Source organism: Idiotropiscis lumnitzeri, chromosome 14 (genome assembly GCF_059441095.1).
Source record: "Idiotropiscis lumnitzeri isolate Australia: NSW breed Sydney's pygmy pipehorse chromosome 14, RoL_Ilum_1.0, whole genome shotgun sequence".
NCBI lineage: Eukaryota > Metazoa > Chordata > Actinopteri > Syngnathiformes > Syngnathidae > Idiotropiscis > Idiotropiscis lumnitzeri.
The window spans coordinates 9,032,185-9,052,824 of record NC_142404.1 but is presented as its reverse complement, the minus strand read 5'-3'; the positions used below and the strand labels follow the sequence as shown (position 1 = coordinate 9,052,824).

Sequence of the window (20,640 nt, the reverse complement as noted above, 5' to 3'; positions counted from 1 at the left end):
TATTTAATGCGCACGTTTGTCGTTTGACGTATTTCCGGTTCCGGGTATGGCTCAATGGAGGACGCCATCATTTCTCGTGTAGTCTTCTCTTAGCTGTGCGCGAGTATTTTCTCCTCTAGCAATATTACCATTTGGCCCAATATTACATCACGGTTCTATATTTTTTTATGATTTCGATTTTCGTCCCATCATTGAAGAACATTGGATTGAGTGTGCATGTTTTTACGCGACTTGTAGTGCATTAACCTTGTACTGCGTGTCGGTCAGATAACATTGAATGGTTGTAATGAGCCACTAAAATGTCTGCATTCGGGTTAAAGTCGTCATCCTTCAAGGTAAGAACTTCACTTAATACATACTATTCAATTATTACTACTGTCGTTACAAATACGTACCCTCTGGTCACCTTAGTTAGCTATTGAAATCAATATTTGGTCTCTGCCATTCCAGTACAAAACCACGTATTGTGTAATGGTAATATTTTGATTAGAAGAAAAGTAGTGATATTTGACATTTGTGTTTGGAAAATATTTGCAAAATATGTCAACAGAGTATGAGAGACGTGTAAGAGTAAATTGCAGGGCTGCAGCAATGGAATAGTATTTTTTTTTTAATTGAGCATTCTATTGCATCAATAAGTGGTCTTATTGATCAAAAAGTTGAATAAAAAATAATTTGGGATTATTACAGCCATAACATGTGCAGGTATTGTTTTTTTTTGTCCACTTGGGGTTACCATCCGCATGTCCTACTGCATCTGTAAGTGTATATGGCTTGAAACGACAAGGTCTCTCCTGGTGAGTGACGTGGGCGTCCTCAAATGAGAGTGCAGAGTTGGCTGGCAGTTGACTGACTAACCCATTAGCCAGTTCACATGTAGCGTGAAGAAGGGTATCCATCATCGATAAATTATCTAACATTGATTACCTTGTGCTGGTGATCACAGTCGTGTTTTCAGTTACACGATTAATCGTTGCAGCCCTATAAATGTCACTTGAAAACATTTAATGTTAAAGATGCCAGAGGATGGCTCTAGAGTTAAGTCCCATTACTGTAGACCAGGGTTCTCATACTGAAGGTCTGGGCCCAAAATGAGATGGGGATTATGTTATGGAACGTGAATGTAAAATGTTATTTCTCTGTAAAGGATTTTTGAGTCATGTTGATCTTATGTGTTTGTCATTAGTTTGTTAACTGTATATGACGATGTTATAACAGGTCCTAATAGGACTTTCACGTTGTCTTTGGTTTGGACGCAGCAAGTTTACCAGAGCAAGAATTCCACAAGAGGTAAAAACGATTTTGTTTCTATTTTAATATTCAGTCTGCTTAGTAGCACTCACAACCTCCTCCGTATCTTGTCCTAATAGCTCTTTGCTGAGTGGTCAAAGGAACATGAGAAATACGGCGGCGACCCCGAGCAGCCTCACAAACTCCACATAGTGACGCGAGTCAAAAGTGCGATGAGACGGCCGTACTGGGAGAAAGACATGATAAAGAAACTGGGCCTCCAAAAGGTGAGGCTGCTCTTCAGACAACCGACCATCATTTAGAAGTAGACGGGGGATCTTAACCTGCGTTGTCATACAGGCACACATGCCTGTGATCCACAAGAACATACCTGCGGTCAACAGCAGGCTCAAGTTCATCAAACATCTTGTCAGGTATGAGATGCTATATTTGAAAACAGTGCTTTTTTATTGTTAGCCAGATAACCTGAGTACCTACCAGTAAGCTATTTTGAAGGGGCGGAAGCTATCTTAAGCTAAAAAAAAAAATACTTGTTTTGACTGTCTTTATATATTAAAAAAAAAAAGAAGATATTTTTCAAGTTCCATTAAAGGAAAAAAAAAGAAATATTAGATGTCCTAAATTGAAATATTGCTCTATAGTGGAGTATCACTATTAGCGGGGAATATAGACATGACCAGAGCTGGGCACTTGACCCTTTTTTGCCGTTCAGTTCCCCGCCCTGTGGCCGCGAACGTGGTAGTGTTCCAGCCTCGATTCTCCACTCTTATTCATAAAATGTTGTTTATTTATAAAAGCCGGACAGTTTGATATTCCTCAAATTTTAATCATGCTTAATCTGCGTCTATTCAGGATCGAGCCGCTGAGGACACCGTACGGGCTCCCTACCGAGCAGGACATGGCTGACAGCTACATAAACAGTAAAGGAGAGCTTATTGTTCGACGCCTGCTCACACCGCTCCAAGCCAAGGACATTGAGTCTTAGAGCATTCACACATGCTGCACACAGTACCATGTTTTCTCATCTTGCATCATCAAAATTATGTTCCCTAGAATTAAAATTAATTTCAATGTTGTATTCAAACATTTTATAAAACAGTAGCAATCTGACGGTTATTTTTTGATAAATTCTGTGTATGCAGAACATATTAAATCCTCTGGGTGTGGACGTACACGTTAAAGAATCCTATGCACTCTGATTAGTGATCAGTATGACATCTGATTTGAAGTACTTATTTATTCTTTTACTAATCATGAAAACATTTGAGCAAATGCTAAAGGACACAATGATTAAAAGAAAAGAGGGCTGGCTGAGAAGCGATATAAATGAGGTAGCCCAGAGAGAGAAACCAAGACGACTGTCAGCATCCTTCAGTCGTCGTCGTCGTCAGAATCCGAGTCGTAGCCCCGGCCTCTGATGGTCTTCTTCTCCACTTTGGTGAACCTGGAGTGAGGCTTCTGTGTGGATGTGGGGGGCTCCATCAGGTTACCACTAAGGGGAATAAAAGTGAAGGAAATGTATTGAGGGGATAATCACATATGGAATTAAAATAAAAAACTAAAACTATTAATGAAATGAACCATTTTTAGTGACTGTCAAATAGATGCCACATGCTTCGTGACATATCAATAAAACCATGTGATTTCAACCAGACCATCTCAGCACAGTTACAATTATTCATGAAAAAAAAAAAATATATATATATTGATACATGACAATAAAAAAAATAGTTACAACAGTTAAAAAAAATCTCTCACAATGTCCTATCTCCAAAGTGCAATGTGAAGAGGGCAAATACTTTTGTCTCAGTGTTTACACAAACAAAAGCCACAATAGCAACACTACAGTATTCCGTTACTCTGCTAAAGAACTCTCCGATGCGTCTCCACAAAAGACATACCTGTAGTTAATAACATCGGCGCAGCCCAGTCGCCATTCCAGCATCTCGGTGCTGAACTCGTCTGTGTTACCCAGGTCACCAAAGCCAACCACATAGTCCTTCGACTTGCCGTCGATGAGCAGTGCCAGGGTGGGGATGACCTTGATGCGAAGCCGTTCAGCCAGGAAGGGCGCCTTCTCCACGCTCAGTTTGATGAATTTGGTCTCAACGTGCTTCTTTGCCAAGAGGGCCAAGTGTTTATCCACGATCTTACATCTACACGTGTAGAAACCATACATGTCAGCTGTCTCTACTCATGCTGTACTACAGACATTTGAATGAAAGCATTCACTTTTAAATGTCCCACAACATCAAAATATTTTTTTTAAATGCATAACAAGGCAAAATCTGAGCTTTGTTTTTCACGCTTTTTGTCTTTTACACAATCGACAAACCACATATTTGTCAAACTTAAACCATGTCACAGACTCATTTTGATCAATGTTTTGCATAAAGCTGTAGAAAAAAATTGGATTTTGATGGTGCGGGACTTTTACCCATTTTAGCTAAAAAGGCTACACTTACACAGCAGGTCCAAGTGCCCAATACTCAATTAAAGCCTATATCCAATTTTGTTTTCTATTTCCATGTAAATTTGAAGAGACAACATCTGATGAAGCTACAGTGAGGAAAATAAAGTATTTGAACACTCTGCTGTATTGCAAGTTCTCCCACTTAGAAATCATGAAAGGGTCTGAAATATTCATCGTAGGTGCACGTCCGCTGTCAGAGAGATAGTCTAAAAAGAAAAATCCAGAAATCACAATGTATGATTTTTTTTTTTAAGTCATACATTATGATTTTTGGACCTCCATTATTTCTAAGTAGACGAAATTGCAATATAGCAAGGTATTCAAATAATTGTTTTCCTCACTGTATTTTGTTTACGCTGTCAAACCATATGAAACAATTTGTATGCGCAGGCCAAACTACATGTAAATAACTGCTCAAACATATTGTCATGGCAACCTGATAAGTGATGGTTTCACTCGATGCCAGTGTTACCCTGCAGTGTATAGCTCAGCCTTAGAGGGTAAGATAATCAAGCAGTAATATTACCTGAAAGTGGTGTGTCTGTAGAAATGGCACACAACTTTCTTGCTTTCCTTAACCTCGCCAAAGAATTCCTTCTCACTAGGAATTTCACGGTATTCCCCATGTCCTTTAGACAGCCACTCCTGTGATGACAAAAACGAAACAGGAGCAAACATTTTTCACTGGAAAAATGTGTGTGTGTGGGGGGGGGGGGGGTATTCATCAGATATACTGACATTGAGTCTGGTTTGCTCAAATGAAGAGTATAAGGCAGGTATTCATTAGTTGGGAAACTATGACATTGTTTTTCTTTTTTTTCCAAACCCTATATTCTTTTCAGCACTGTCTTTTGAAACTGTACTGCAAAAGAAGGCTTTACAGAATGTACTACTTGTTTTTTTCTTTTTCCGTTGCTCTTATGGTGTGTGCGTTACAGCCCGAGAAATTTAAAGTTGTTGAACCATCTGTTCAAGAGTGACCACCATTCCGGTCATCGTGCAAAATATTTTACGGTGAATACATTTATTTGCATTAAGCGATGACTGACAAAACATTTTTTTCTTTAATATTTAAAAAGAACCAAATGTTTTCAAATAACAGCGAAGCATAACTTGCATACATATGTTGACAAGTATTCTGTTTGTTTCATTGTTTTTTTTTTCTTTTCATAAATGCAGTACTTTAATAATTTACAGTAGCATAACTTTCAATTGAACTAAGAGGTTCCAGCTCTTTTAGCGGAGCCTCCTAAACCACATCCCCTGGGAGAACCGCATCTGACAGGCTTCACATAATCCATCGAGTCTGGCCCCTCAACACTGATTAACCCAAGGTTAGCAAAAGGCGTTAATAAAGGCACATATGTACCTAATGATTGATTTGCAGAAATATATAGGACATCAAATTCTAAATATGACTACTATTATTGCTTTTTAGAGCATTTTTCACACAGTACCTCCAGCATGGATATGTTTAACCCTTATGTGGCCGGTCAGGATATCGTAAGGTCCTTCATTCACAATAATATTGAGCACAGACAATCTCAAACTCTTATGTGCAGATGTCTGTGTCTCACATTTATCATAAATGATAATGAAAGGGACAGAGTTGACCAATGGTCTTCTGCGGGGGACGGAACACACGCATGCACATTTCTCTCACGCATGCCAACAACGTTTTATGAATGAAACCGTGTGGACAACTGTGATCAGCTTGCAAGTTTACAGCAACTGGTGTAGACACAATGCAGAAACTATAAAAGACTGAAAAAAGTTTTGAAATAACTAATACCATGCCTGTCATTGTTAGTGGGAGCAATAAAATGTACGCAACCACATGAGAGCATCCAGATGAAATTCTTACTTGCACATGCGACCATTATGGTCACAGTCTGGCGCCTTGGCCTATACTCCTCTTAATGCCTATGGGACAGCCAAGCCATCGAGTTTGATGTCTCATTTTGTGAAGTAAAAACTAATTAATAAAATAAAATGTAAAAAAGAAAAGTTAAATTGTAGCTGAGATTTGATTTGATTTTAAGAACCAATCTCCTGTGCCTGTAGTTCATATGTGTGAGTGTGTCAACGGTTAAAAAAAATACCTGTTTCTGTTTCTGGGCTTTCTTCAGCGCCTCTAGTCGCCGTTCCCTCATTTTCTCAAAGTCATCTTCGTCCATTTCGTTGAGTTTGGTCAACTCCGCATCCACCTGATCCTCCACCAGCTTGGCGGACTGCACCAAAACCTTCGTGATGTTGTCGATCATGTCAGTGGCCATGATTGCTCGTGCTGTATCAAGCTGAGGGTGCAACAGTATGCAAATTAAAAAAAAAAAAATAAACATTGTTGGTGAAACAACAAAGTAATGTCAAAACATCAGCTTCACTTTGTCATGTTCAGTACAACTATGAACGTTGGGATATTCAGTGTCATGTCTTTCATCTTTTTATTTTCTTTGCAGCTTTTCCTCATAAAACATGGAATGTGGCAGCCAGTCAAAAGCAGCACATATAGGAAAGCATTCACAATATCATGTAACTTAGTACGTGTGAATGGCCAGCAATACAAAGCCCGTAGATAACCATGGACACGCCTCAACAATAGCTTGTTAGCCGTTCGTTGTCAGTTGATCGTGTGAGGCCATTTGCTAGTCCCATTTGGCTTCCACAAAAAATAACATTATGATAGTGAGATAATCCGAAATACTGCACATAAGATTTTCATGTATTATGGCGATATTAACGGAGTTTATCACAGTTATTACGAAGAATTAGCTAGCGTTAACTTAGCAACACGTTCGGAACAAGCAAGACGAGACCTGTGAAAGTTTATCATTGAACCATATGTCATTGAACGCACGTATAACACTTAATAATGAATACGTTTGTAATTTAACATTAAATAAACACACAATTCTAACCCGGTATAGTTCGTTACCTGTCAGGGACGCTGTAACACCAGAGAAAGGCGGAACTGTAACGGAAATGACGTCACTGAAGTGACGGTTCCAAATTTCAGTGGTATATACCGCCACCTACAGTAAAGGAGTGTGGAAAAGCATTTGGCAGTCTATGCTAATTTAGGTTAAGTAGAGAGGGGGCGGGAAAATATGGAGGACTGAAAGTGCAGAAATTAAATAAATAAATACACCTTGAAATGTTTAAGTAAAATTGTCATTAAATAAATCAATGTGCCTTTAATTAAATTACCAATAATTATTTGTAAAAACATATATAATTTCCGTATTTGATTAATTACTTCTGTATTTATTTAATTCAGAATTTAATGTTGCACCCCCCTTCAGACAACAAATATATAAAAAAATAAAATAAAGAAAAACATATATTTTTAATTAGACCTGTATCAATAGGAAGACTTAAATAGAGATCTGATCCTCATCACTTGGCATTCGTTCAGTATATTATGTAGGTGATTTCCCCCTCCCTTTAAAACAAAACATACATTTGCTCTTATCAATTTTAGTGTGGTACTAAGCAGAGGTGGGCATTCGTCAGTGCGTTAGTCCGTCTGTGAGCTCTCGTCAGTACGTCAGGCCCGCTCACCTGACACCCAGCTAAATAAATAAATAAAACTTGTTATTGTTCTAGCATTTTTTCCCAGTTGCTCTTAACCCCGGCGTGCTGGAATTCATCAAAATTGAACTGCTTTTATACTATAGCAATATAACTGGACTGCAATGTCAGCCTTTTTCTATCCTGACTGGTTGATCAGACCATAACTTGTTTAATAGTTTAAATTGAGTTAAATGCCCAGCTACAAAAACAAGCCTCACCACTGGCCCTGGCGAACAGATTGTGCTCAGGGAGGTTTTTTTTTTTTTTTACAATATCCAGAAAACCAGCTTCCAGTAATATTGAAGATTTTCTGATGAATGTGCATGAAGTTGGAGGCGATGTGCTGCCAAGGCTTTGCGAAGGAGAGAATTTGGGAAGCAGGGTATGGTAAGACACAGTACACAGGTCTCTTCCTTACAGTAATTCAGATGAGAATTGATAAGGGCGAGGAGGAGGAAGTGACTGAAGACAAGCACAATAAAATTAGAAGTAACAGTTTATTATTATCAAGCTTTAGAAAACTTTCACAGCTTCAGGTCTTCAGGCACAAGCCATATTTATAAAGATAGAACTTGGCCCGTTCTAAAATGAGGCCCATTTGCTTGCACAAACACATCAACAAGGAGAGGAGGGAAGTTCGGAAGAGAAGCAACAACTTGAAGGGTGAACAGGTAATTTGTACTTCTCAAACATTCATATCCGGAAATATTACACGAATGTGGTTTGCATAATACCGGTAGTTTTTGTTTCCCCTCCAGGCGAACACAACATTTCAGAAGGATGGGGAATGTCATGCAATACAAATTTGGGCTACAAAGTTAAAAATGTAACATTGTTCAAATCAAACTTACATCCAAATGGACATCTTCCATAACTACGTAACACAAAAGGAAAAACAAATGTAGAGGCATTATACTGTGTAGAGAGATAATCACCAGTTGACCTCTTAAGTGCTTTCTTTCCATTGACCAAAAAGGTCCGGTTTGCAATTACTAAGAATTCACTAAATGTAAACAATACAAGAGGTAAAACCCTTTACTTCCATTAAACAAGTACAGAAAAAAACATTATTTACATCTTTAATGACAATGATTTGGCACTTTTTTTTTGCAAAAGGCTAAAACGATTTACTTGATTTTTTTAGGAACATCAGATATGAGGGGAAAGAAGGACATTCTTACATTGAAAAACAGCGGAACCTCGAAAGCTTGATGCCTCAAAAGTGGTACAATTTGCAGTTGATCCCAAACGTTCTGGGAAAATGTGCCTCAAAATTACCCATCATTGCAGGAGACTAACTTGGCGAGCATCAGAAGAAGTGATTGCGAACTCCGGTTCCTCAACAGCTATATCCTGCCTGTTTTAGATCTCTCCCTACTTTAACACACCCGACGATTCAAACAATCAGCAAGCGCTCCAGAAGCCTGAAACAATCCTGATCATTTGTATCAGGTGTGTGGCAGCAGGGAGAACTCTGGAACAGGCCCTACACCTGATCTAAAGTATTAAACAAGTGCTTGTGAGGTCACCAATGAAGCTGACCAGTAATAAATCCAGAGAGAAAAGGTGTGATGATAACCACAAAACAGAATAGGAAATTCAACTATTTCGTCATATAAAACAGTCTGGCTGCTCAAAACAACCAAAAAAATCCATTCTACCCGGCAGATGCCAACTTTAAAGCAATTTGTACGGATTACTTACATACTACAGCAGTGCATTGACTTTGGTGTGACCCAACTTATGAGTTTTTTTACATGAGTCGTATAGCTTGGCTGATTTTTTATTTTTCTTGCTTTGACTTGCGAGTTAAAATTCATGATATGGACAGAAAACGCAAATCAACTGCAAAACTGTCAAACTAAACAGCCACTAAAGCGCATTTCACCAATCACTAAATGTTGCCTTTGGGGAATGTCTGATAGCTTAATGCTAACAAACAATGGAAATCACCATACACTGACTAACAAACAGCATCGTGGCAGTGTTATGACCCGTTTAAGTTGGGGTGTATGTACTGCATGACATTTAAGAATGTTAAAATGTTACTTAAAACATTGCCCGTACAATAAAAAAATGGTTTATTATGGCGAAAAAAGAGAAAAAAAATACTTTGCATTATTTCCTCTGCGCATGAAACCGGGTCAACCCGTCACACGTAAATTGTGTTCCACTTTGGAGGCTCCACTGGTTTCCAAGACAGAATATTATCAAGAAAAGATGATGAGTCTAAAGTTCTGTTGACTTGGTCTTTAGAAGACAAGAAAAATTGCATGTATAAAAACCAAACCAACTGTGAATTAAATCATGGCTTTTAAATTTCTCACTTGGCTCATGCTGTATAAGAAACCATGACTTAGTGTTGATACAGTTGATCAGGAATAAGCAGGGATGCCTGTGTATCTTAGAGAACCCAGCAGTTAAGAGAAGAGTTAAAATGTAGAAAAAAGTGAAAAAGCTGGCATTTCAACGTTCATGCGATCTTCAGGGTGCTACCATACGTTTGCTGTACAACAACCTGCACGTTGTCCACAATGAAGTCAAAGGCCATACTCCACACGGACTCCAGCGACTGTTGCATGATCCTGCGCACACAAGATGGGCAGCAAGTTTGTTTTCTGCGCTGAATAGGCACAATAAAGTCATTAATTATTTGTCAAACTTGCCTCTTCATGTATTTTATGATCAGATCAAGCTTCTCCAGGTCCTTGTCTTCGATTAGATCGGTGCAATATTTCACCACCTGCAGGATGTCCTCTTCCATGGGGTCTGACAACAAAGTTACAATGCATTCTGTTTTGTTAATCACAATCACAAACTCATTTGACTGACAGTGGAACCTGATGTCGCCCAAGACATTTGACTTTGAAGCTTGATGTCATCAAATTTGACGTCAAGGGATTATCCAGATTGTGCAGCCTTCCTCTTTTTGTATGCAAAGGTTAATGCAATAGACAATCAACAAGGGTGTCGAGAGAAGAATGCAAAAAGAGCAATATGACACTACAGTGGTGTCCAAGACTTTTGTCTTTCATCTCACAACTCAGAACGTATAAACATGTCAAAGTTAAGGCAGAACTGCTTTACTTTGTTTTGTTTTTTTTAAAAATGTAATAATGTTTAATTTAGTTCAACACTAAAAGGACATAAAATGATTGCTGATGACTGTTAAATTATGGTAAAAATGAAATATTTCCATTATTTCCTTTGGGAATATCTTTCTTCTAAGTTCGACCTCAGGGAGGAGCATGTACATGTGCTTGCGAATATTATAAAAAAGTTCATGGCATTGGTTTGAAGAGGGAATTTTTCTCCAAAATCATTACTAAAGTACTACAACAAATGATTTGTGAAATCATGTTACACAATGTGACCAAAAGCGATTTATTTTATTTTTTTTATAATTGCAAATGCCCCCATAGATTCAAAAAGATTCACGGGCTGAGAGTACAATATTTTACAATTGAATGTTTTTTTTTTCTTTTTTTTTTTAAATTTTGCTCATTGTCATCAGTCGCTAACAAAAATCTCAAGAAATTACAATATTACATAAACACCATTTTGAATGAAGAAACTAGCAAGTAATAAGACTTTTGAAAAGTGTTTAATCTGTGTAATGAATTTCACTTTTTGAATTGAACTACTTCAATAAAAAAAAAAACTTTTGTACCACATTCAAATGAATTGAGATGCAACTGTATACAAGTTGTATCCATGTGCCGTGCATGAGACGGGGCTGCCCTGCATTTTTACCTGCCATGGTGGTCACCCATTCCCGGAGCAGTGTTTTAATATCTGGTAGCTCAGAGGCTCCGGCCAACGCTGGAGGAGGGCGAAGGATGCATTTTGGCAAAGGCTCTGGGATGTCTTGCTTTGAGGAGGATGTGGACGGACCATTTTCAGCCTGTGCAAGAAAAAGAAAGTAGAGGTTATGTTATGAATAAAACATTTTCACAAAAATCATTGAGATTCTACCTTTAAGACATTCATAGGCTCCTTAAGTTTCGTAAAAGGCGATGTGGGTTTGGCAGGGCTGTTTATCGGGCGATATTTCTTTTGAGGCGATGGGCCCTTTTTGGGAGGGCTTCCTGCATTCTTCCTCTTGTATCGCCGTTTCACTCGTCCAATGCCGACAGACTGCTTCAGCTGCAAAAGTGCATTCTTCTGCTCCACTGCGAGGAGATGTAATGAGAAATTGAGAGGGTGAAAAAAACATTGCACTGAAAACAGAAGTTAACACGTCAAAGTCTTACACATTTTTGTTTGAGGCTGGTTATTTGCGGCACGGTTGTAGGCAGACTTGAGTTCCTCCTGGAGCTCTTTGGGAAGAGCGGCGAAAACTTCTGGGTCAACCTGCAGTCACACATCAGTGAATAAATATACCACTTTCTTTTGAAATAAATGTGTTCTATTAGTAGAGAATATCGTCACCTTAAAATAACAAAAAAAAAAAAACAATGCACAGCTTTGAGAACCAAGAGATCGCATTGTCTGAGATTACGATTTCCATCTCAAAATGATATTGTTCAGCCTAAGTTGGTGCCCCACCATTAGTTTTTCTTTAAAAATGCCACTGATCTGCTAAAAATGTCCATGTACCTGGGAGTAGTTAGGCAGCTCCAAAACTATTCCAGGACTGTCCGGCTGGTTTGGAATCTGCAAGACGAGTGCTCCAGGTGGTGCAGGGGGTTTGTTCAGTGTGGGAGAAGGACAAGAAGGGGAGGCCCGCCGTGACTTGGGACTCAAAGGCTGCGGACTGGCAGGACGGCGGTGGTTTGTATTTTTTCCTTCTCTGCAAGTCCACGACTGCTCCACTTGTAATCTCAGCTCTGCAGGCAGGGCTTCCAACACGGAACGATCCACCTTGGATATCATATAACCAGTGTACATGCGAGTCGGGAAAACCTGACAGTCAAATTGAGTGCCTACCTGTGAAGGTGAGGGGATTTCGATACTGAAGTTGAGACTTGTTCTGGGGTGTTTGGGCGTTTGTCTGCATGCTTCATGTTCTTTGCTCGTTCCAGGAACTGATGGAATGGGAGACTGAGGATGCTCAATGGAGCTAGGTGACACAGCTCGGATAGGGGGCGTCTTTTCCTGATGTTTGATGTCACCAGCCTCTGTGACGTACATATTACGCTTTTTAAAGTTTACAACATCAACAGTAAATACGGTACTTCAACTAAAGCACAAAGACGGCAACCTTTGTTGGTGGACGCATGGCCGAGCAACATCTCTTTGATGGAGCGTGTCCGAAGCCCGTTGACATTGTTGTGGGCAGAGTGACTTCCCTCAAGAAGCTGGACCTGAATGCCCAGGCCTCGGAGGTCCTGCACCGGCAAATTCATAGCATGGAACATCTTGATGACTGTCGCTGCAATCAGCTGGCCGCTGTCAGTGGACTGTGCTAGCATCACTGTCCTACACAAAGAAAGAGATAGAATTCATGAACACATAACAAAAAAAGTCGTTTTAAATAGAGCTACTATTTGATGAAATACACCATGAAGGCAACTCTTTCTTACTTGGCAAAGTTGTCGCATATGCCATGGCCGCCGTATTTTGCCGTCTCCTGGGGTGCGCCCTCCTTGCGGACCATGACCTTGAGCGTCACTCTGCGACCTTGCAGCCCAGCTTCGTGTAGACGTCGCTGCACCTCCATCGACAGGCTGGACAGGAAAGATTCGGCCTCATCAACCTGAAAGAGCAACAAGGAAAATTTGTGATGTTGTACTGCACACCATAACCAATATAATGCACAGAATATTACAGTGAGCTTCTAAAAGAACATTTGTTATTGTTTGTATAAAAATACAGTAGTGCATTTACAGACAGAGTGCACAGGTTTTAAAATTTTATAAGACATGATCGGTAGTTTGGTAAAACTAAAATTTGAGGTACTAACGAGATTCAAGGAAAGATATTGGATCACATCGTGCACTGATACCAAATAAAGTCCACTGCGTGTCAGTCTTACCTTTTTAAAACGTATATTGTAGTTCATCTCTGCCGACACGGACTTCCTCTCCTTCTCGTAGCGGACAGGTCGGTCATCAAGACCCCTGCAGAAACGGAACAGCGTTTGCCCGGATCGTGGTCCAAACTTCTTCTGTAGTTGAGTCAGAGAAACGTGCCGCAGGTCCCCACATGACTTGACCCCGATAGCTGCCAGTTTTCTGCCCATGACAGGCCCGACACCTAGAAAGGAAAAAAAGGCAAATACAGTACGTTATTATAGCTGGGCATGCAAGCTATAATTTCAACCAGCAGGTGACGCTGTGTCCACCTGGTAAACTTGTCACTGGCAGGTCTCTGATAAAATCGTCCACTTCCTCTGACTTTAAGAAGTACTGCCCATCCGGCTTGGCCTTGCGGGTCGAAAGCCGAGCCAACAAGATGTTGGACCCTAAACAAGTTGAGAAGTAAGAGTGAATTCTAAATGCTTGCTTCAAACGTAAAGACAAACTCACCCATGCCAATTGAAGCGCAGCATCCCGTTTTCTCCTTGATGTCTGCTCTGATGGCCTTGGCCAGATCCTGTGGGTTGATACCCAACTCTGCTATGAGAGCAGAGGCGTCCAGCAGTACTTCGTCACAGCTCAGGGCCTCGATGTCGTGGGTGTAACTGCAACCAACACAATAACGTGTCCACTGTATAATTTGTCAAGTTACTGACACTTGAGTGCAGGAGTCATATTTGAGCACTGACGTGAGGTGTCTTTAAGTATTCTGTCTCTGCTTGGTTGGTGATAGCACCACAGAAGGGTGATGGCAAATAGAAGACATAAATGCTGCCTAAAAGCGTGCCTTTTATAAAGCACAACACGAGAGTACCGACAAAAATCCATTGCCATTCATTTCAGTGGGGAAAGATGATTTGAGATATGAATACTTAAGTTACAAACATAGGCCCAGTTCAAATTGAACTTGTATTTCAAGGCACCACTGTACTTCTCAAACAAAAGGCCGAATAGAGCAATTCCTCTTACCCAGCCAAAGTCTCATACATGGTCAGTGCCACCTCTTTGTAGGCGTCAAAGTCGTACGGGACAGACTGCAGAGTGGGGCACATCTGTTTGGCTTTACCAAAAAACATCCCGTTCTTCACACCTGCCTGCCTGTGAGTGAACGCCGACGCAGAAGTTAGTCTGTCAGTGGGTAAATGTTCAGAAACACATGTCAGAAGCACGTCTCACCTTGCAGCATAACTACAGGATGCAATCTCCGCCATGGAAAGAGCAGCATCCTGGTCTATTCCATTCGTGTGGACTTCTGCACAGTCTTGGGGAGCAGCATCGTGTAAATATTCAAACTCACTGCCTGTGAAGCAGAGCAAGGTGCATCTTTTTTTTTTAAATTTTATAAAAGCGCATCTTAAATGGAACATTTAAACATGCATAATCATTCTCACCAGGTGGAGCAAGTGTGTGTTTCCTCTGGTAGTACTGCTGCTCCAGCTGTGGGTTGGCCCCTGGTCTTAAAGGCACACGCATATGCCCGCGGTTACTAGTCACAGCAACAGGCTTACCTGTGAGAAAAAAAACAAGAAACTCTTTATCTAACTCAATTCAGCTGCATTACACCACTAAATACAATTAAACTACAGTTAAATGACAACAAAACCAACGTATGGCACCTAAATAGCTTGTTACATTTCGCTGAATGAGGACTTTTATTTTTTATTTTTTTTAACAGATATGTCTTCATCATAGCGGATGCAAGACTAGATTTTCTTGTAGTTGAATATAATGTGATGAAAAGTTGAATTAAGGTAAAGTAAAATAATCTCTGATATTTTTTTCCGCAGATTAAACACGAGCCTCACCTTTGAGTTCCGGTCGATGTCGAATTCCAACAGACACAAAGAAACAATCCATGTCCACATGGAGGATGCAAGATTTAACTGCACTGTGTGTCTGTATATCTGACAGAGGAAAAAAAAAGTATATCAATCAGGCAAGGTTTGTTTAATTTATTATTATTTTTTACAAATAACAAATTTAACCAGCATTCTGACGCTTTTTCTACCTTGGCTTTCAAAAGCACGCTGCTCCACCAATTTCCGAAGTCGCTCTTTGCCCGGAAAGGAGGCACCGCCTGTTGCCTTTCGCTTGTTGTGCAGTTCGTTGACATACTCGGAGAAGCCGGTCCTCCACGTGGAGATCTGGTGTAAACGTGAATGAGCATAGTACTCTGAGATGAGGCCGCCCGTCTGCGCCGACAGCTGAGCCGCAGACTCGGGCGCCGCTGCGTTTGCATGAGGTCGGGGAGACCCAGACGGCGCCGTACTGGGATGAGGTCGGACTGTTGACTTGCTTTCCCAGGCAGGGTGGGATGAAAAGGCATTATGGTGACTTCCGTTTAGACGTATGGGTATGTGTGGATGAGAAGGTGAGGAATGACGAATTTTGTCGGGATTTGAGTCAACTTGACAGGATGTTTGTTGTGGTGATTTAAGTGTATCTTTTGAACGTGATTCTGCAAGACAAACAGGCAACTGGTCACACTGCTTTGGAGGACTGTTGGGGAACTCATACGGGTCTAGTTTGTTCGGGGAAGTGTCATTCCTCTCTGGGCTTGCGATTTTGCATTCACTCAGGTCCGTGGGAATAAAAAGTTTGTCTGTAACAAGGTCCTTTGACTTTAAGGCACCATTAAAAAGATGTGCATGTCCATTGGTGATGGGGAAAGGGGCTTTGCTGCACTCCGCTATCAAGTCTGCTGCTGAGGTCTGCAATGATCCATTCCTGCAAGTTAACCCCAAATTGAAATTATTTGAATACAGAAAGGAAAAAAAATTAGAAGACAATGTTGTCATACAAGGACATACTCACACTCTTATTTCCACTTCCTTGTGTCTCCTCCAGAGTGTACTGCAGGAGGTTTGAGGTTCAAGTTGGTCTGCACTCTGCGGCTGGAGAGCATAACGTGATAGCACTCCCGACTGTGGGCGCTTTAAGGGGCTTGATTTAAATAGCGAGTTGTGGGAATTAGAACTACTGCAGTGTATTGGTTCGGCAGTAAAGTGACTGTGCTTGGGGTCCGGGTGAGAGGATGCTGAGGCGCTGAGATGTGGGTGGGGTGAGAGGCTCTTCTGATGGGAGCCTTGTTGTTTGTGAGGGGGGTAACTGGAGTTGGGGCTCTCCTGATTAGGAACACTGTGATGGCTGTGACTGGGTCCAGCGGAGTCTGAGGTCTGATGCTGCTTTATAGCCGGAAACAGTGGCCCTTTGTGTTTAGCGTATAGTTGGTAGTGCAAGTAAGGGAGGAGATGCCCTGCTTTAATGCTGTTTTGAAGCAGAAAAAAAAACAAAACAACAATAATACATGATGATCCGTTTATGTGTGCAGGTGAGCACTATAGATGAACTCACCTATCAGTGATCCAGCCAGGCTTGATGACCTTTTCCCCCTTTAGCTCCTGAATTTTGTTGTTTGGCAAATTGTTAGCAATGATGTGGGTGGTCTTGGAGCGGGAATAGTACGTGTGAAACTGCCCGCCGTGTATCATCATCAACCTGCGGAGCTCGTCTGCACTTGGTTCTGCCCACAAAAGAGAACATGACCAGTTAACAACATCTTCTTTTGCAAGGCAGAGCCACTCCTCTCTAAACCCAGAACATACACTGTGCATCTGGATCACAATTAACCCCCCTGGATATCATCCACTTGTTTATTATTCTGAATATGCACATTAAAAAAATAAGTTGCACTAACATGGTCAGTTCAAATGAAATAATTACTTGACTTTTAAATGACGAAATAAAAATTGAGAAAGATATGCCCTTTTTGGCCCATGTTGAAACCTCATGGACTGTCACAAATTTGAACATATATCACCTGTGTAGCCGTTAACATAGATGGCCACCCCAGAGAAAATGCTGGAAGAGGTGTCCTTCTGTTTCTCCCGGGGAGCATCGCTTTTGAACTGCTCCTCCAACTTTGACACCTTGGCGGCCATGTAACCGCCCTGTCAACAAGAACGGGAATGGATGAGAATAGAAGGTGCATCCACGGTGTCACATACTACTGAATGATAACAGATAGACAGAGCGCACACGTTGTGTCTCAAAATTCTGACAGCCAACAAATCTTGAGAGACCCGAGTTCAACGAACATCTAAAGGATTAACACTGCGCTAGTTTTTTGTGATTGAACACAAAATAGGAAAGCTGCGCACAGACGTCTATGTCCCAGCTGCTCAGCACAAAATGGCTAAAGCGATAAGTCAATATAGCAACAGACCACAAAGTAGATTGAAAAGTTACCTGTTACTTAGTCATTAGAGTTAGAGTTGAGTATCTAATTTGTAAATTTTAATAATGATTTCTACTAAACGGTGATTATTTGTATACACTTGTACAATGTTTACGTGTCAAGTTGTATGTTTTTATTTTATTTTACATAAATAAAAAAAATATTAAACCTTTAACATTGTCATGCAAGATGCTCACCCTCTCAGCCCAACCATTGTCCCCGCTGGCATTGGCTTTCTTCTTGGTCCACACATCTCGACTCATACTGAGCTACCTGCAAATGCAAATTGACTCATAAAAATTGGACAGTACAGAGAAGAGTGTAATAAATTTGACTTTACTGTAAATAAAACTACAGGCACGTGGCATTTATGAGTGGGAATAAAGGGAAATGAAAATAACATTGATAATACACCAAACAAGCCATCAGTCATGTTCAGGGGGGTCCTTGATTTTCTATTGTGCAACATTTTGTTACGTTGGACGGTGGAGTTACTGTCATTCTTATTTAGTTTTATTTGACTGTTTCAGCTGTGGAGTCTTGTTTTTTTTTTCATACACATATTGAATTAAGAAGTAATTATGAAATTTCAATATTCCAAACAGCACGCCAGGAACTAGCTTTCGCAGCAGCGTTAACATTGTATTGTTCAGCGGCACCCTCAGTGAGCGCTGTATTTACCGTTTATCATTTTACGTATGGCTTAGAATGTCTGTTGCAAAGTTGCAAATTAATTGATAACTAATTAATTATCAAAATAATGAATGGACAACAACCTTGAAAACCAATTATTTAGAAATCTTGTTGAACATAAAATTGTCCAAATCCCGAGAAATTCAGCCTCTCTCTAGGAAATGGTCTCAGATTTCTGTAGTCATTTACAGACATACGACATTTGCAAACATCTCCTTTTTCTTTGGAATAAAAGGTTAATATTTTCTGATATGTTACGGACAAAACCACTGACTCATAAGGAATGTATGTTTGTGCATCCCCTGCACTGTCAATTTGACAGTTCTGTTTTTTAATAAAATGTTCGGAGTGAAGAACGAAATGTTCTTATACCTGATTCATCAATAAATCGAAAATATTAACACTGATTAATTATTATTACAATAATTGTTAGTTACAGCCCTGATTTACAGTAATTCTGACGATTTGAGTTTTTAAAGGGAAGTCTCTTAAGGATGCGTGAGTAGAAGAAGGTAACAACGAATTTACTGTTTTCCATGTGATTCTTTAATATCAATATACGAAGAATTTCCTGCGTTTGCGTCGGTAAGTGATATACAGTACGGCTGTTCCGACTTACATACAAATTTGGGGAACTAAGTCGTAAACCGAGAACCCTATTAATGTATGTTGTTAGTAAAGTCTTAGCAACATTTGATTTAACCAAGTCAACTTTGCAACATGAGTTAGTAATGTTTGCAAGCATTGTGTAATACTTTAGAGGCATGTCAGGTCACGTCCGCAGCTCATGTCAACTTATCAACGAAAAACAAAGCTCGGCGTGCACTTTGTTAGCTAACATTAGCCTAGCCACGACACCGCAGTTCGCAAATCGCACAGAGTTCACGTCAGTTCAAGGCGAAATATTCCAAGCAAGCGTGAACTGATCGCTGGGGGTACGTTACCACCGCATAATAACCCAGTAAAGCAAGCAAGCCCCCACTGACAACACGGCGCCTTGTACACAAACGCGGCCATGTGACTAACATGGCATGTCGTGTTCCTTTTGTGCTGTCAAAAATGATCTGTTGTTACCCACACGGCAGACTTGCCTCCGCATATGAAGCAGTCCACAATCTCAGTCGTCAAACCTTCAGAGAATCTCCCAGACAGTATCCGCCTTTTGCTGTCCTCGTTCCGCTTCAATTAACCTTACTTAGTCATGGTGACACACCAGGTACTTGAACATGTTCTACATCGCCTCAGCTCTCCATTGCACCCGCTTCTCGGAAGATCCCTTTTGCTTTCCATTCTGTCGTCTGCAACGATAAAGTGTATACAAAGCGGAGTTCCGGTATTGTTTCAAAATAAAATGTATGGCCCGGTAACCAAGCCAATCGTGTCTTATCGTTGGACGGGTTTTGGCAACAACAGGAAGTTGCCACTTTCAAACCTAGATGTCGTCTCACTTGATGTAGCTCGTCACCCATTCACCTGAATTAACTCTTGGCACGTTCCGGACGAAATGAACAATGGCTGAAGTATAGTAGCGGCAGTGAATATGTCCGTTTCCAAAACTACTTGCCGAAACACTTAATTGTCGACACCCCCCGTGGTTTTTAAAAAGTCTGGCGGATTAGCTTGTGTTGCTAAAGCTTCCACGCTATTCTCTCTCTTGCTCTCTATCTCGCTTTGCAGACAGTCGATGGGACCGTCTGGGATTTTTTTTATTGTTGTCCTCAAATGAACCCAATAGCGTCGCAGAGGCATGTGTAATCGGAGACAGGATGAGACACCTACACGTAATTATGGAACGTAACAGTTGGGCAACGTCCATATTTAAATGAATTCATAAACATACGGAAAATTATCTGCAATGCACGTGCTCGCAGAGTCAGGATTAGGACGATTTGACCTATATGGCACGTGAGCGCACTCATTGGCTGTTCACTGTTGCCATGGCAGCAGACATGGGATGCTGAAGTGTCACACGCCTACCTTTTTTTTTTTTTTACAAACAGCAGGAAGTGTAAATGATGGAGAGGCTGACGTGCGCGTCCCTTCACATTTATGTAATAATGCTCACTTGAGATTTTTTTTATTATCGTTTGCAGTAGTTCAGTACTGTGGTGCATTACACAGGAGTGGTTGTAATAGTTTTGATTTAAGGGAGACATGTAATTTTATCACAAGTTAAAATCAGATGTCTTGAAAGGTGATGTTTTCCTGTCAAAATACACAAAGGATAAAGAATTACAGGCCAATTGACATCTGCTTGTCGAACTCCGGTAGAAATCTTTCGTTTCTGGGGCGTCCGTCTCATGTAAATATCAAGTATGGGCTATGTTACTAAAAGATGACAACGGTGGAGCGAGGGCAGGCACGCCTACAGGATTTTTTTTCTCTCCTGGGGT

At 40.6% G+C, this 20,640-nt stretch overlaps 3 protein-coding genes across 3 annotated transcripts; 1 reads left to right on the top strand and 2 right to left on the bottom strand.

Moving 5' to 3' along the window:
- The first annotated feature begins 39 nt into the window (after positions 1-39).
- On the top strand, positions 40-2,905 carry mrpl30 (mitochondrial ribosomal protein L30). The gene is made up of 5 exons (XM_088315430.1): positions 40-335; positions 1,219-1,290; positions 1,371-1,517; positions 1,591-1,664; positions 2,104-2,905. The coding sequence occupies exons 1-5, from the start codon at positions 300-302 to the stop codon at positions 2,234-2,236; spliced, it is 462 nt and encodes a 153-aa protein (XP_088171556.1). The 5' UTR covers positions 40-299; the 3' UTR covers positions 2,237-2,905.
- txndc9 (thioredoxin domain containing 9) lies at positions 2,471-6,767 on the bottom strand. The gene is made up of 5 exons (XM_088315428.1): positions 6,660-6,767; positions 5,827-6,021; positions 4,251-4,369; positions 3,153-3,407; positions 2,471-2,743 (listed from the first exon to the last, which is right to left on the bottom strand). The coding sequence occupies exons 2-5, from the start codon at positions 5,998-6,000 to the stop codon at positions 2,623-2,625; spliced, it is 669 nt and encodes a 222-aa protein (XP_088171554.1). The 5' UTR covers positions 6,001-6,021; positions 6,660-6,767; the 3' UTR covers positions 2,471-2,622.
- A 1,013-nt stretch (positions 6,768-7,780) lies between these two features.
- Positions 7,781-19,576, bottom strand: rev1 (REV1 DNA directed polymerase). Its single transcript, XM_088315668.1, has 22 exons — positions 19,335-19,576; positions 17,752-17,823; positions 17,138-17,267; positions 16,672-16,840; positions 16,132-16,584; positions 15,326-16,044; positions 15,123-15,221; positions 14,709-14,825; positions 14,494-14,617; positions 14,287-14,415; positions 13,768-13,922; positions 13,584-13,703; positions 13,275-13,495; positions 12,823-12,995; positions 12,501-12,718; positions 12,227-12,417; positions 11,897-12,160; positions 11,551-11,650; positions 11,273-11,469; positions 11,051-11,201; positions 9,964-10,066; positions 7,781-9,882 (listed from the first exon to the last, which is right to left on the bottom strand). Exons 1-22 carry the CDS (start codon positions 19,344-19,346, stop codon positions 9,771-9,773), a joined length of 4,029 nt encoding a protein of 1,342 aa, XP_088171794.1. The 5' UTR covers positions 19,347-19,576; the 3' UTR covers positions 7,781-9,770.
- Positions 19,577-20,640: the final 1,064 nt, after the last annotated feature.

Coding starts and splice junctions, on each gene's coding strand:
- mrpl30 (XM_088315430.1), top strand. CDS start 300: ATGTCTGCATTCGGGTTAAAGTCGTCATCCTTCAAG. Junction 1,518..1,590: donor AGAAACTGGGCCTCCAAAAG/GTGAGGCTGCTC, acceptor GTTGTCATACAG/GCACACATGCCTGTGATCCA. Junction 1,665..2,103: donor TTCATCAAACATCTTGTCAG/GTATGAGATGCT, acceptor GCGTCTATTCAG/GATCGAGCCGCTGAGGACAC.
- rev1 (XM_088315668.1), bottom strand. Junction 14,416..14,493: donor TCCTGTAGTTATGCTGCAAG/GTGAGACGTGCT, acceptor GTTCACTCACAG/GCAGGCAGGTGTGAAGAACG. Junction 10,067..11,050: donor ATGGGTGACCACCATGGCAG/GTAAAAATGCAG, acceptor CTTTGTTGTCAG/ACCCCATGGAAGAGGACATC.
- txndc9 (XM_088315428.1), bottom strand. CDS start 6,000: ATGGCCACTGACATGATCGACAACATCACGAAGGTTTTGGTGCAGTCC. Junction 4,370..5,826: donor AAGCCCAGAAACAGAAACAG/GTATTTTTTTTA, acceptor TTGTCATCACAG/GAGTGGCTGTCTAAAGGACA. Junction 2,744..3,152: donor GCCGATGTTATTAACTACAG/GTATGTCTTTTG, acceptor TATTCCCCTTAG/TGGTAACCTGATGGAGCCCC.